At 39.3% G+C, this 12329-nt stretch overlaps 1 protein-coding gene across 4 annotated transcripts in view; it reads left to right on the top strand.

The window, feature by feature from the left end:
* Positions 1–12329, top strand: part of LOC126248637 (microtubule-associated serine/threonine-protein kinase 2) — a 258768-nt gene that overhangs the window by 172648 nt on the left and 73791 nt on the right. For all 4 annotated transcript variants that reach the window (XM_049949815.1, XM_049949816.1, XM_049949814.1 and 1 more), the window contains exon 15: positions 808–929. In XM_049949815.1, coding sequence (XP_049805772.1) covers positions 808–929 — 122 coding nt within the window. The remainder of the gene's footprint in view (positions 1–807; positions 930–12329) is intronic.

Below are 12329 nucleotides of genomic sequence, written 5' to 3'. Positions count from 1 at the left end.
GATGAAGTACTGTTGGTTGTACACTGTCCAAAACAGAATATTTCTTGATGGAACTGTAGTCCAGTTTATTAATTTGATCAAAACATAAAACTACTTTAAAAAGCCAATAAACAAAAGAATTTTGCCGAAGAAGTGGATACTTAAATTACTGTGTAACATGTGCCAACTCAGCATAAACAAAATACCATCTTTATGTAAGACAGGAAGCTTTTTCACCTTGCTTGCTTATTGACAGTGTGCCCAATACTTGTAAATATCTTCTTGCTATAGAATGTGTAATGTTACCCAGTGAATGTGGATGATATCTACTAAGTTTTATCTAGTTTCATGAGGATCAGTTGCCCATTTACACCAATAAATAGATTATGATGTGGTTTTCTGAAAATTTTAAAATAAAGCTGTTAAATGGTTGTAAACTGACATCTAATTTGAAAAATATGTGTGGGCTAAAGCAATGTATCAGGTGTGACTGACCACACAATTTTCCCATGCATAGCAGAACATAAAAGAGCACTTCATTGGGTTTGTTTTCCATCATTTTCTGAGTGTTCATCTGGGATATTACCATTTCCTATTTTAATATTTCCAGCCACGGTCTGTGTGCAAGAAGTAGGCAAGAATTGAGAACAGAAATTAATTGTGTGTGAACAAGTGTGTCATTTGTTTTGACCTGTAATTGCTTGCATTATATATTACTTTTTGATTATCTTTTCTGGCATTTCATCTATTTTTGTAAATGAATTATAAATCTGTACAGAGCAAATCATTTATATTTCTGAGATCTGACATAAAAATTCTTCTTTGCAGACAGGGATATGGCAAACCTGTAGACTGGTGGTCTATGGGCATTATATTGTATGAATTCCTCATTGGCTGTGTGCCCTTTTTTGGTGATACACCAGAAGAATTGTTTGCCCACACTGTAAATGGTAAAGTATGAGCTGAGAAATTATTTTCTGGTATTATTTCGGATTTATGTTGCTATGCATTAATGGTGTTACAGATGAATTAGGCGGACATCTTGCAAAACAGCTTTTTTTATTAAAAGCTTAATAAAAGAAATTTTGAACCCTGACTCACTGCAGTGATGAAGACAAAAAACACTGAAATATTTACAAAATTATACCATTTTTGAAATTCAGTGTTGTTCAGTGACATATTAACGAACATTTTTTTAAATTTAAAATGCATCTTAAAGGAACACTTTGATCCGAGTCTGAAAACCACGCATCATGACCGCCTGTTCTGTCATCCTGTGGCTGTCATTAGGAAGCAGTGTGGAGGGGCATGTCATCAGCACACCACTGTCCCAGCCACTGTTGGTATTTCAAACCTTGGAGCCACTATTTCTTATCCTAGAAGATCCACGATGGGCCTCATAAGGCGGTGTGCACCTTGTTTGAATCCCCCACAAAGACAAAATGGTAGCAACACTGCAAATTGAACACGAGCCCTCCTCATTGCAATCAAATGTGCTTAAACACTCAGCTACAGATATTGTCTGAAATCAATCTTGGTGCATGGAAAATAAAACATAATTTAATTGTACATCTGTTTAATAGCTGATATTTGGTTTTTCCCCTTTCCTCACTTCTTCACTCCCTCTCCTCCTCTCTTAACACTAAATGCACGAGACCCGCATTGTATCACACACACTTTCTGTCGTATCTGTGTTTGACTCATGGTTTCATGTAGTAGAATAATTTTTTATTAGTGTATTATTTTTGTAGCAAAATTTAAATTATGTTATTTCATTTGTTGACCGTACTTGAATCTTGTAAAAGTTTCCTGTGTAAGGATAAGATAAGGGATCAGAGGAAAGGGAAATATCCATTGTTCAAAACAATTATAATATCCAGTAACATCTTGCTTGGCGGTGGTCAACAGCATGTATGAATTGTACAAAATGCATAAGACTGTGTTGTTTATGATAATGTTATTTATTCCGCTACCAGTTTCGGTCTTAATTCATCATCAATGGCAGCTGTATGACATACAAAAATGGACACTGTGACAATATGAAACAAAATAAGATCAAAACAGGAAAAACCATTATATCAATCGAAATACTCAAAAAAATTATCGCAGGTGTATCACATGTCGTATGTGCTTTGACATATATTACCACTGAAACCCATAATTGCCAATAAAAATGAAAAATTGTAGCAAGATTAAAATGCGATGGCGCATTGACAAATGAAGTACATGTGATGTATAACAGTACAAGTCAAAGAACTTCAAAGTCAAAGATGGCAGGCACTCTTGACCAAATCCATTAAAAAAACTTCTGTGTTAATCAGATTACAAAACTGAAGTATTAGCAGTTTTACACTTGACTGATATTATGTGAAAACATTAATAAAACACATATAAAGTAAAAGAATAACAGAACTGACAAATGTAAGAAAACACAATATTTTACAATTCATTCGAAAATGTAAGCATGTAAAATACAAGCTACAGAGCAGTCCATGAAATTACAATCAGTCAAGCCCTATCTGGCGAAAATACACATTAAAGTAAGTTAATATGAAGGAAATAAGATTTTTAGGAGTGAAGGAAATAACAGAAGAAATGTAGAATATGTAGATGTAAAACATCAAAAATTTTATGCATATGAATATGACTTTTGAATTTCTATCTGTACAATAAATGGAATTTAAATTACATTTTGTGATTGTGTAGACACTGGATGACATATTCTTCTAACTATTGTGTAATAGTTTAACCTATTACTATGTCCTCCATATGGTATGTGTGTGTGACGATCAAACAACAGTATGTTTGTATGTTCTTGCTGTGTGATTATTTCTTTAATGAGAAATTTGAAGCTTCTGTTTTCTTTTTGTTGTCTTCTATTACCACACTAGAGTGGCCAATGACTGACTGAATACAAGCCTTCACCCTTCTTAGCAATTTACATAGGAACAGAATTTTCTTGGTTCTTGGCAAGATCTTTTACTAAGGTATGACGGTAGTAGTTGTTGAATGCTTTGCACATCGATCTCTTTACAGATGCACAAACCTCTATTGAGTTTTGCCAATCATCAGTCTTGGTACAGTAATTGAGAAAACTGTGTGCACTTCCAGTCCTTTTCAAACAACACAACATTTTATTAGAATTATGTAATTTGCTTGATGTCTTAGATATGAATAAGGCCCATGTGAAAAAAGTAATTAGAGATCATATCTAAAAAGCAATATACAAAGTGTGGCTGTCAAATAACAGAATTATTGTTGTAAAACGTTTTATTTGCAAAACATATTTATTTAGTTATTGTCAACTTTAATGTACTGCCCTCCTCTATACCCCTAAAGTGCTCCCTTCGAATGTTCCATTAATGTAAATGACTGGAAGTCTTCCTTTGTGAGTTCCTTGCAGATGTGTGCCACTTTCTCTTTCACTGCTTCAGTGGACTGAAATATTGTTCCTTTCAATGGAGATTTGACGTGTGAAATAAATGTCACATTGTGCCAGGCCAGGCAAGTAAATTGGGTGGTCTAACACCAGGAGGCTGTACTTGGCTGTAAACCTGTTAATAGACAGTGTGGTATGAGCTGGTGCATTGTCTTGATGTAGAACCCATGATGTGTTCTTCCACAATTCGTGTCCATCCCCCCCCCCCTTTCCCCCTCCCTCTCCCCCCTCATGGAGTTGAGCAAGAACCTCGGGTAGCAATATTGATTAATAGTTTGACCTTTATGAACCAAGTGAAGGTACACAATTCCATGAATATTGAAAATATTATCAACACTTTGAAACTTGATTTGCTCATTTGCTCATTCAAGCTTTTTTTACTCTCAGTGACGTTGGGCCCTTCCAGTCCATGGATTTGTTCCTAGTTTCTAGATCATAAGTGAAATACCAAGATCTGTCACGTTATCACTCTTTCCAAGAAATTGGGATAATTTTCTGTGGTATTCAAAGTGTCAGAACAAACATATTGACAAGCTTCTTTTTGTTGGATCGTTAGAGTTTTTGGCACAGATTTCACACACATTTTTCTCACGTTAAATTGGTTATTTAAAATTTGCCGCACGCTCTGTCAGATCAAATACACAGCCAACAGTCAAATTGAATTAAATTACCTTCTCTTTTTATATTTTCATCTGTTTTTGACGTTGAAGAGCATTGCGGTCGTGAGTCATATTCAGTGTCTTCTCGGAGGTGCCACATTAGACGTCACGTTTCACAGCTATTGGTTATTCATATTTGCTGCACATGTAGTTACTCTGCGACAGCTTTAGTCCCATTATTTTATAGCCACACCACGTACAATTTAGCTGGGCACCAATGAACTGGGCTTGAAAACAAGGTCATCAGCTGAAAGTTATATGACCTGATTGCATACTAAACACATTCTGACGAAAGAATGGATAAGTACTCTTAAAAGTGTTGTTGACCATGTTTTTATTGATTACATAACCTGAGAAGACTGGGTTTCTTTCTTTAAGTGAGACAATGGAAAAAAAAATTTAAACCATTTATTATCTGCACCGACATAACAACACCATTACACTATCAGCATGGGTGCTTCATGGGCCAAAGGTGGCTTGATAATAACCAGGGTCCAGAACCCCATAAGAGGAAGTGAAAACTCGCCATATGAGTCAGTCTGCAGGAAGCAGAAAGTCCAAAACCTCACAGAGACTTGCATGGGGATAAACTCAACTAGGCTGGCACAGGTGGCTGGTGACTGAGTACTCGGCATGTAGCACAAGACCAGGTCTGCAGCAATTCTACATCTACATCTACATACATACTCTGCAATCCACCATACGGTGCGTGCGGAGGGCACCTTGCACCACAACTAGCATCTTCTCTCCCTGTTCCACTCCCAAACAGAACGAGGGAAAAATGACTGCCTATACGCCTCTGTACGAGCCCCTATCTCTCTTAGCTTATGTTTGTGGTCTTTCCGCGAAATATAAGTTGGCGGCAGTAAAATTGTACTTCAGTCAGCCTCAAATGCTGATTCTCTAAATTTCCTCAGGAACGATTCACGAAAAGAATGCCTCCTTTCCTCTAGAGACTCCCACCCGTGTTCCTGAAACATTTCTGTAACACTCACATGTTGATCAAACCTACCAGTAACAAATCTAGCAGCCCGCCTCTGAATTGCTTCTATGTCCTTCCTCAATCTGACCTGATAGGGATCCCAACTTCTCGAGCAGTACTCAAGAATAAGTTGTATTAGTGTTTTATAAGCAGTCTCCTTTACAGATGAACCACATCTTCCCAAAACTCTACCAATGAACCAAAGACGACTATCCGCCTTCCCCACAACTGCTATTACATGCTTGTCCCACTTCATATCGCTCTGCAATGTTACGCCCAAATATTTGATCGACATAACTGTGTCAAGCGCTACACTACTAATGGAGTATTCAAACATTATGGGATTCTTTTTCCTATTCATCTGCATTAATTTACATTTATCTATATTTAGAGTTAGCTGCCATTCTTTACACCAATCACAAATCCTGTCCAAGTCATCTTGTATCCTACAGTCACTCAACGACAACACCTTCCCGTACACCACAGCATCTTGAGCAAACAGCCGCACATTGCTATCCACCCTATCCAAAAAAACATTTATGTAGATAGAAAACAACAGCGGATCTACCACACGTCCCTGGGTACTCCAGATGATACCCTCACCTCCGATGAACACTCACCATCGAGGACAACATAGCCTACTGCGTTCTATTACTTAAGAAGTCTTCGAGCCACTCACATATTTGGGAACCAATCCCATATGCTTGTACCTTAGTTAGGAGTCTGCAGTGGGTCAACGCTTTCTGGAAGTCAAGGAATATGGCATCCGTCTGATACCCTTCATCCATGGTTCGCAAGATATCATGTGAAAAAAGGGCGAGTTGCATTTCGCAGGAGTGATGCTTTCTAAAGCCGTGTTGATGCATGGACAGCAACTTCTCTGTCTCAAGGAAATTCTTTATTTTTGAGCTGAGAATATGTTCGAGAATCCTGCAACAAACCGATGTTAAGGATATTGGTCTGTAATTTTGAGGATCCGTCCTTCTACCCTTCTTATATACTGGCGTCACCTGCACTTTTTTCCAGTCGCTCGGAACTGAACATAGTGTAAGAACTGACCCATCCAGCTTACTACTGTCTTTAGGGAAACACCTCTGTCAGTGGGTGTGCCCTTACTGTGTACCACATGTGTACTCTGTGGCAGGCTGCTGCACAATTCTGACACGGTAGCTATGCCAACTTATCTATCTCAATTGCGATGTCTGCTGGTGGGGATACTAAAACGTCAATGCATAATTCAGAAAGGTAGCCAGTATATAATATATTTTCAGAGACAAAAAGAACCTAGTTACCAGTCACCATAAAAGTAATAATTAGTTTGTAAATAAAAAAGTTCATTTCACTGTCTGGTGGTACTATGCATTTGGTACTGACCACTGTGAACAGTGTACATAAATTATAAAATCATCTTTTTAACAGGTACATAATCAAGATGAAAATTTTTATGTCAGTCTCCTGTAGTTTGCCTTTGCTATTGTTCTTACTGTAACATTCAACAAAGTTCCAGCATTTACCGGCCATCAAACTTAAATCCCTGGATCCTCGTAGATGGGATAGTTTAAAGCCCATCAGAAAGCAAATAAAGTAGAAGGAACTGACACGTGAAGTTCCAGAAGTTCAGCATCTATCAAAGGATGCAGTCAATGAGACTTGATAATGAACAAACCAGTTCAGAATTTTCTACATGATATAGGTATGGTAGCATAGAAACGTCTTGGAGTTTATCATGTGCCATTGAGCATTGCTGACAGTCAAAGTCCCATGACAGTACAAGAGGAAAAGACAATGTATTTGGCAGAGTCCAGTGGAGTGGAGCAGTACGGTACTCAGACTTAACAGCTGTGACAGTGAGAAGATGGTGATGTGGTGTAGTTGGCAATTGCCTGCCTGAGGCAGCTGTGCAAAGAGAACCCGCTCTGTGGATGGCTATATTGCCATCTTTGTACTACCCCTGGTGGATGGCTTGTGTGATCAATGGTCATAAGCCGTAGGTACCATTGTATGTTGCAGAGCCACTAACCAAAATTGTCTGCAGTCATGGTAAATATATGAGATACTTCTTCCCCGAACATGGCAGGTTTGGCTGGGGAACACTGCTCGTCATCTCGCATGTGGGCAATGTAGTTTGGAGTTATTGGAATTGGTGTGGCTGCTGGTAATTGCTGCATACTCGTTTTTTCCACTGGTGCTAGTGTCGATTCATCTTTCGGCAGAGATAATGATGCTTCTGGTGTGGTTGTACATGGCATTTTTATGTCTGGTTGCATGAAAGACTCACATGGTGCTGAAGCAAATGCACCAGCTTCTGGGTCTTATTGTGCTGCTTTGGTTGTCACGATGTTAATGCCAGCAACAGTGACTTGTCAGGTGTGGAAACCCTTTGATGGCACAGGTGGTTGACGAGTTGTTAAACAACACCTGCCTGAGTCTGTACCCTGAAGCTTTATGGTGGTGTCCAGGAAACACCAAACTTGATGCCCATACCCACAAATTAGGACTGGGTCTAGGTAAGCTAGACTTTTTGTGATGGTTGATGTTTGTTTGACCATAGGAAACAAAGTTGTGTTCTTAGTTGTCTACCATTATGCAGTTATACTAGGCTTTTTCCGTCGATGGAATGTACTTAAAGGGTGGTCAGTGCTGTGCCCAGTTTTATCTCCTGCACGGGATGGGGCATTTGTGTCTTGAATGTCTGCACGTAACATTCTGCTGGGTCATTGCAAGGGGGATAGAATGGAGTGAATGGAAGATAATGTATGATATTTAGGGTGCAGAAGTTTGAAAACGTTTGGGTCTTGTCCTAGACAGTGATTTTACGGAAGAGTTATATAGTAAATATGCGTATGCGCTAAAATGTAATACCTCTGACTTTTTTCATGTGAAAACTCTTAAAGCTTTTGACATAATACAAACATGTTTACTCTTCTTTCTCAACAAAGTCACCCCAGCAATGAACACATTTTTCCCAACAAGAGACCAGTTTGTTGACACCATCGCTGTAGACAGACTTTGTTGATGGAGCCAGAACCTCGCTTCTGCTTGCACTGCTTCATCACTATCAAAGTGAAGTCCTCAAAAGTGTCCTTCAAGTTTTGGAAACAAGTGAATATCAGAAGGGGCCAAGTCAGGACTGTGTGGAGGATGGTCGATGACTTTGAATGCAAAGCGTTGGATTGTTACAGATATCTTAGCATTTGTGTGTGTTGTGGCATAGCCGTGCTGGAGAGGATGCTCCATGTGTGGATGAACTCTTTTGAATTCGAAACTTGTGTACAGTATGCTGTTTCTCCTGCACTGGCATGCTTATGTTATGTGCCACCGCGTTACATTACATACTGCCCCATTACATGCACCAATTTTGAGCCCTCTAGTGAAAGAGGACTGCAATTATGTAGACATGAAGAATAAAGATTTAAAAAGTTAATAACATTTGTTTTGTTTGAAATGCTAGATGAGTTTTTGCATAACAAATTCAGATATATTGCTTTTCTGCTCACCCTTGTAGATTAGATTAGATTAATACTTGTTCCATAGATCATGAATACAACACTTCGTAAAGATGTGGAACGTGTCAGGTTAATAAAAGATGTCTGTACAGGATATTACATTACACAAAATATTGCATGACACTAATGTTTAAGTTGTTGTCCACCCCCCCCCCCCCCTTTAATTTATATCTAAAAATTCAGCCAATGAATAGGAGTTGTCATCTAGAAATTCTTTTAATTTATTTTTTAAATGTTAGTTCGCTATCTGTCAGGCTTTTGATGCTGTTTGGTAGATATGTTAATTATCAAATGGTGGCTTCTGCTTAGGTGGAAGACTTTTGTACTGTGCTGGGGAAAAGTGAATAGGCACATGTTACTACTTCCAAAATATGATCTAGAAATGGGCCTGGAAAGTGTATCTGGAGGTGGTCCCAGATACCTTGCGGTAGTGGCCAGGAATGTAACTGCTGATACAGTGCTGGCTGAGATGTGGCACACGCCTGGCAGCCCATGACCATCTTGGTGATGTCTTGATTAATAACATGCCAGTGCAGCATGAAAATTGTTTGACTTTGAATATTCGCCAGTGACTTTCATGGGGTATTCCCCAGTGACTTTCATGGAGGAGTGCCAACACCTTTGACTATAGGTCTTCTGGAATGATCACTTAGACACCGTCTGTAGCTGGCAATAGCAGGAGTACTCCTTGGATTGCTTAAAGTTGGTGGCAGAGTGATAAAAGACTTTTGGCCACCTACTGTCTTGGTTGAAACCCTGGTGGCCACACATTGCATGTGTAATCTGGAACATTCCATAAAAGACGGTCTGTAACCATCACATGTGCTATTTGGGAGGCTGCCAGTGGAAGATTTGTATGAGTTGATGGTGTTATTAATCTATTTGGCAGCAGACCTGTGGGGAGACATAGAATCTGCTGGTAACCAGGGTAAGCTATCTGCATTGGTGCAGTCAAGTGTTGATTTGTGTGTACTCTCATATTGGTAATTACTAAGAAACAGCCACCAAGCTGTAGCCATTTGGCTGTGTTCTGGGATGCAGCAGTTGGGTACAAATATTATCTCAAATACTCTATCAAATAAATATTAATGGAACTTTTGTATGCCATAGATGTTAGAGAGAGAGAGAGAGAGAGAGAGAGAGAGAGAGAGAGAGAGCTCTTTCCACTCTGTGAGTAATTTTGTTGGGCAGGTGACATCATTTTAGATACATACGTGATAGGACATTCAAACCCACAGCTTGTGCAATTTAACAATATCTGTTCAATCCTGATTGAAGGCATTGGGATGAGAGAGTACTCTGGGAAAAATTAGTGAAACATGGAGCATGTATCAGACAATGCTTGAAAGCAGAGCACTCTCGTTCACATTTGGAAGCCCATTCGAAAGGGACGTCAGCTTTTTGGAGTCTATTCAACATTGCAGCATTTGGAATGAGCTGTCTGTAATAATTTATTTTACCAAGTGCTAACAGAAGTTGTTTCAGAGAGTTCAGTTTAGGCAGTTTCTGTATGACTTTAGCTGTGTTTCTGTTGGTCTCACTCCATCTTTTCCCTTAATATGTCCTAAGTACTCTAATTATGGCTTAAAAATGACCACTTTTACAGGTTGTAATGGAGATATGTTTTCTCCAGTAGTATGAAAACTCACCAGAGGTTGTGTAAATCATATTTATTGGTTATGGTTACTATGCTGTTGTCCAAATAAATGAGCAATGGGGAATGTCCTGGAGCAATTGCTCCAGTAGCCTTTGAAAAATTGCTGGAGTACTAGCTGTGCCAAATGGCAGCCTATGGTATCAGAGTAATCCATACGGTGTATTGATGACCATGAATTTTTGAGACTCTGCATCAAGGGGAAGCTGTAAGTATGCTTTAGAGAAGTCGGTCTTTGAGTATAAGTGCCCACTTGCAAGACAAGAAAAAAAATTCATTGATTTATAGTTGTAGACAGTGTCTGTTACAACTTGGGAATTGACTGTGGCCTTGAAATTGACACAGATGCAGAGAGAGATATCTGGTCATGGACCACTACAGTGGGAAATGACCATAAACTTAATGGAATTCAGTGTAGAACGTCCTGGGCCATAAGGGGATTGAGTTCATTCCCTATGGAATCCCTGATGATGTAAGGTATAGGACAAATGTGTGCAAACCATAGAATTTTGTTGTCACAAAGAGTGATATGTGGTGAAAACCTAAATGAAATGGTAGCCTTCAGTGGCTGTGAGGTGGGCTGGCATGAGGTGGACAGTGAGGCCAACTGTTGGTTGAAGCTGTGAAGACATCATTTGTTGGGGACAATGTCCGTCAAGTGCGGTGCCAGACGCTGGGCTACGTATGTTGTTTAAAATGAGCATGTGATTTCGAAGAGATCTTCTGAGCTAGGATCTGTTAACTACAGAGTGTCAATAAGGATTTGATGGGCATGTACATCTTGTATCAGTCTAATTTTTATGAGGCTGTCTGCATGAGACTCAGCTCAACCACCTGTTGTGCAAGTGAATTTATATTGTGAGTGGCCCATTGTAAGCATGTCTGTGCTGGTTGTTTAACACACTGTATAAAACACAGTCATTCTGATTCCACATGCACTTGGTGGTCCTAGTATTGTGCTAGTTTATCCAAGAGCTCATCCGGTTCCTGTGACAAGCAGCATCAATGATCCCTCGAGATGATGGTGCATCGGTGCTGCATATTAACACCATTCCGTACAGATGTTGAATGTAAGGAATGGGGCAAATATAGGATGTGCTGGTAGGGTGATAGTAGCTGCTTTGTAAGGTGCTGGTGCTGTTATTGTTATTGTTGTTGCTGTTGCCGTTAGTGTTCCTGCTGCTGCAATAACTGCTGCTGCAATAACTGCTGCTGAAGGAGTTGCTGCTGCTGCTGCTGCTGCGGTTATTGTTGCCTCAGCTGAAGCTGTTTCCACAATTCAAAGAACTGCATGCCTATAATTGCATGCTCTCTTGTCCTTACAAATTGGCTGACTGAATCTAGACACTAATCTGTACATGATTATGTTACTGCTATTGTAGATGCCTTGCAAACATTAGAAAAATACCTCACCACCACAAACTAATACTTCTGCAGGTACAGTATTTACTGGACATCATACATTAACACAACTTAAATCGCTAGATATTTCAATGCAGAAAAAAATTAAAGAAACTAAGTAAAGTAGAAGGAAATAGCACTTGAAGCTCCAGAAATTCAGTGTCGAGTGACGTTTGATAATACCGTGAGCAATATTAACTAGTACTCTGCATGACATAACCCATGGTAACACAGATATCCAGAGGAAATGTTTGCAAGTGTCTCACCTGTAGTTGAGCACTGCTGATGGAGCCAAAGGCTTGTAACAATATAGCAGTGCGAGATGACAAATTTGGCAAAATTCAGCAGAGCAGAGTGATATCATTATCAGAGTCCAACAGCAGTGATGGTAACAAGACAAAGGTGTAGTGTAGGCTAGGTGGTGATTTTGGCTGGTGGTCATGTGCCATAGTTACTGTTGTTTGTGGCAGAGTTGCTAAATGTACAATGCCACGGTGTGTGGTCTCTACTATATATGCATCTTCGTCCACTGATTACAGAAAGAGAAGAATTTCATTTATTGGACATTAATAGTTACTTGCTTCTGCTTGGTTTACCAGTGGTGATGTATTTTGTATTTTAGCATTTGTTGTGTTTTATGTCACAGCACAACTTAAAATTGGGAAAATATTAGTTTACTTCAAACAGTTGTCTCTAAAATTGAATTATT

Source organism: Schistocerca nitens, chromosome 3 (assembly GCF_023898315.1).
Source record: "Schistocerca nitens isolate TAMUIC-IGC-003100 chromosome 3, iqSchNite1.1, whole genome shotgun sequence".
In the NCBI taxonomy this organism is placed as follows: domain Eukaryota; kingdom Metazoa; phylum Arthropoda; class Insecta; order Orthoptera; family Acrididae; genus Schistocerca; species Schistocerca nitens.
The sequence above is the reverse complement of the archived record's forward strand: the minus strand, read 5'-3'. Positions and strand labels throughout refer to the sequence as shown.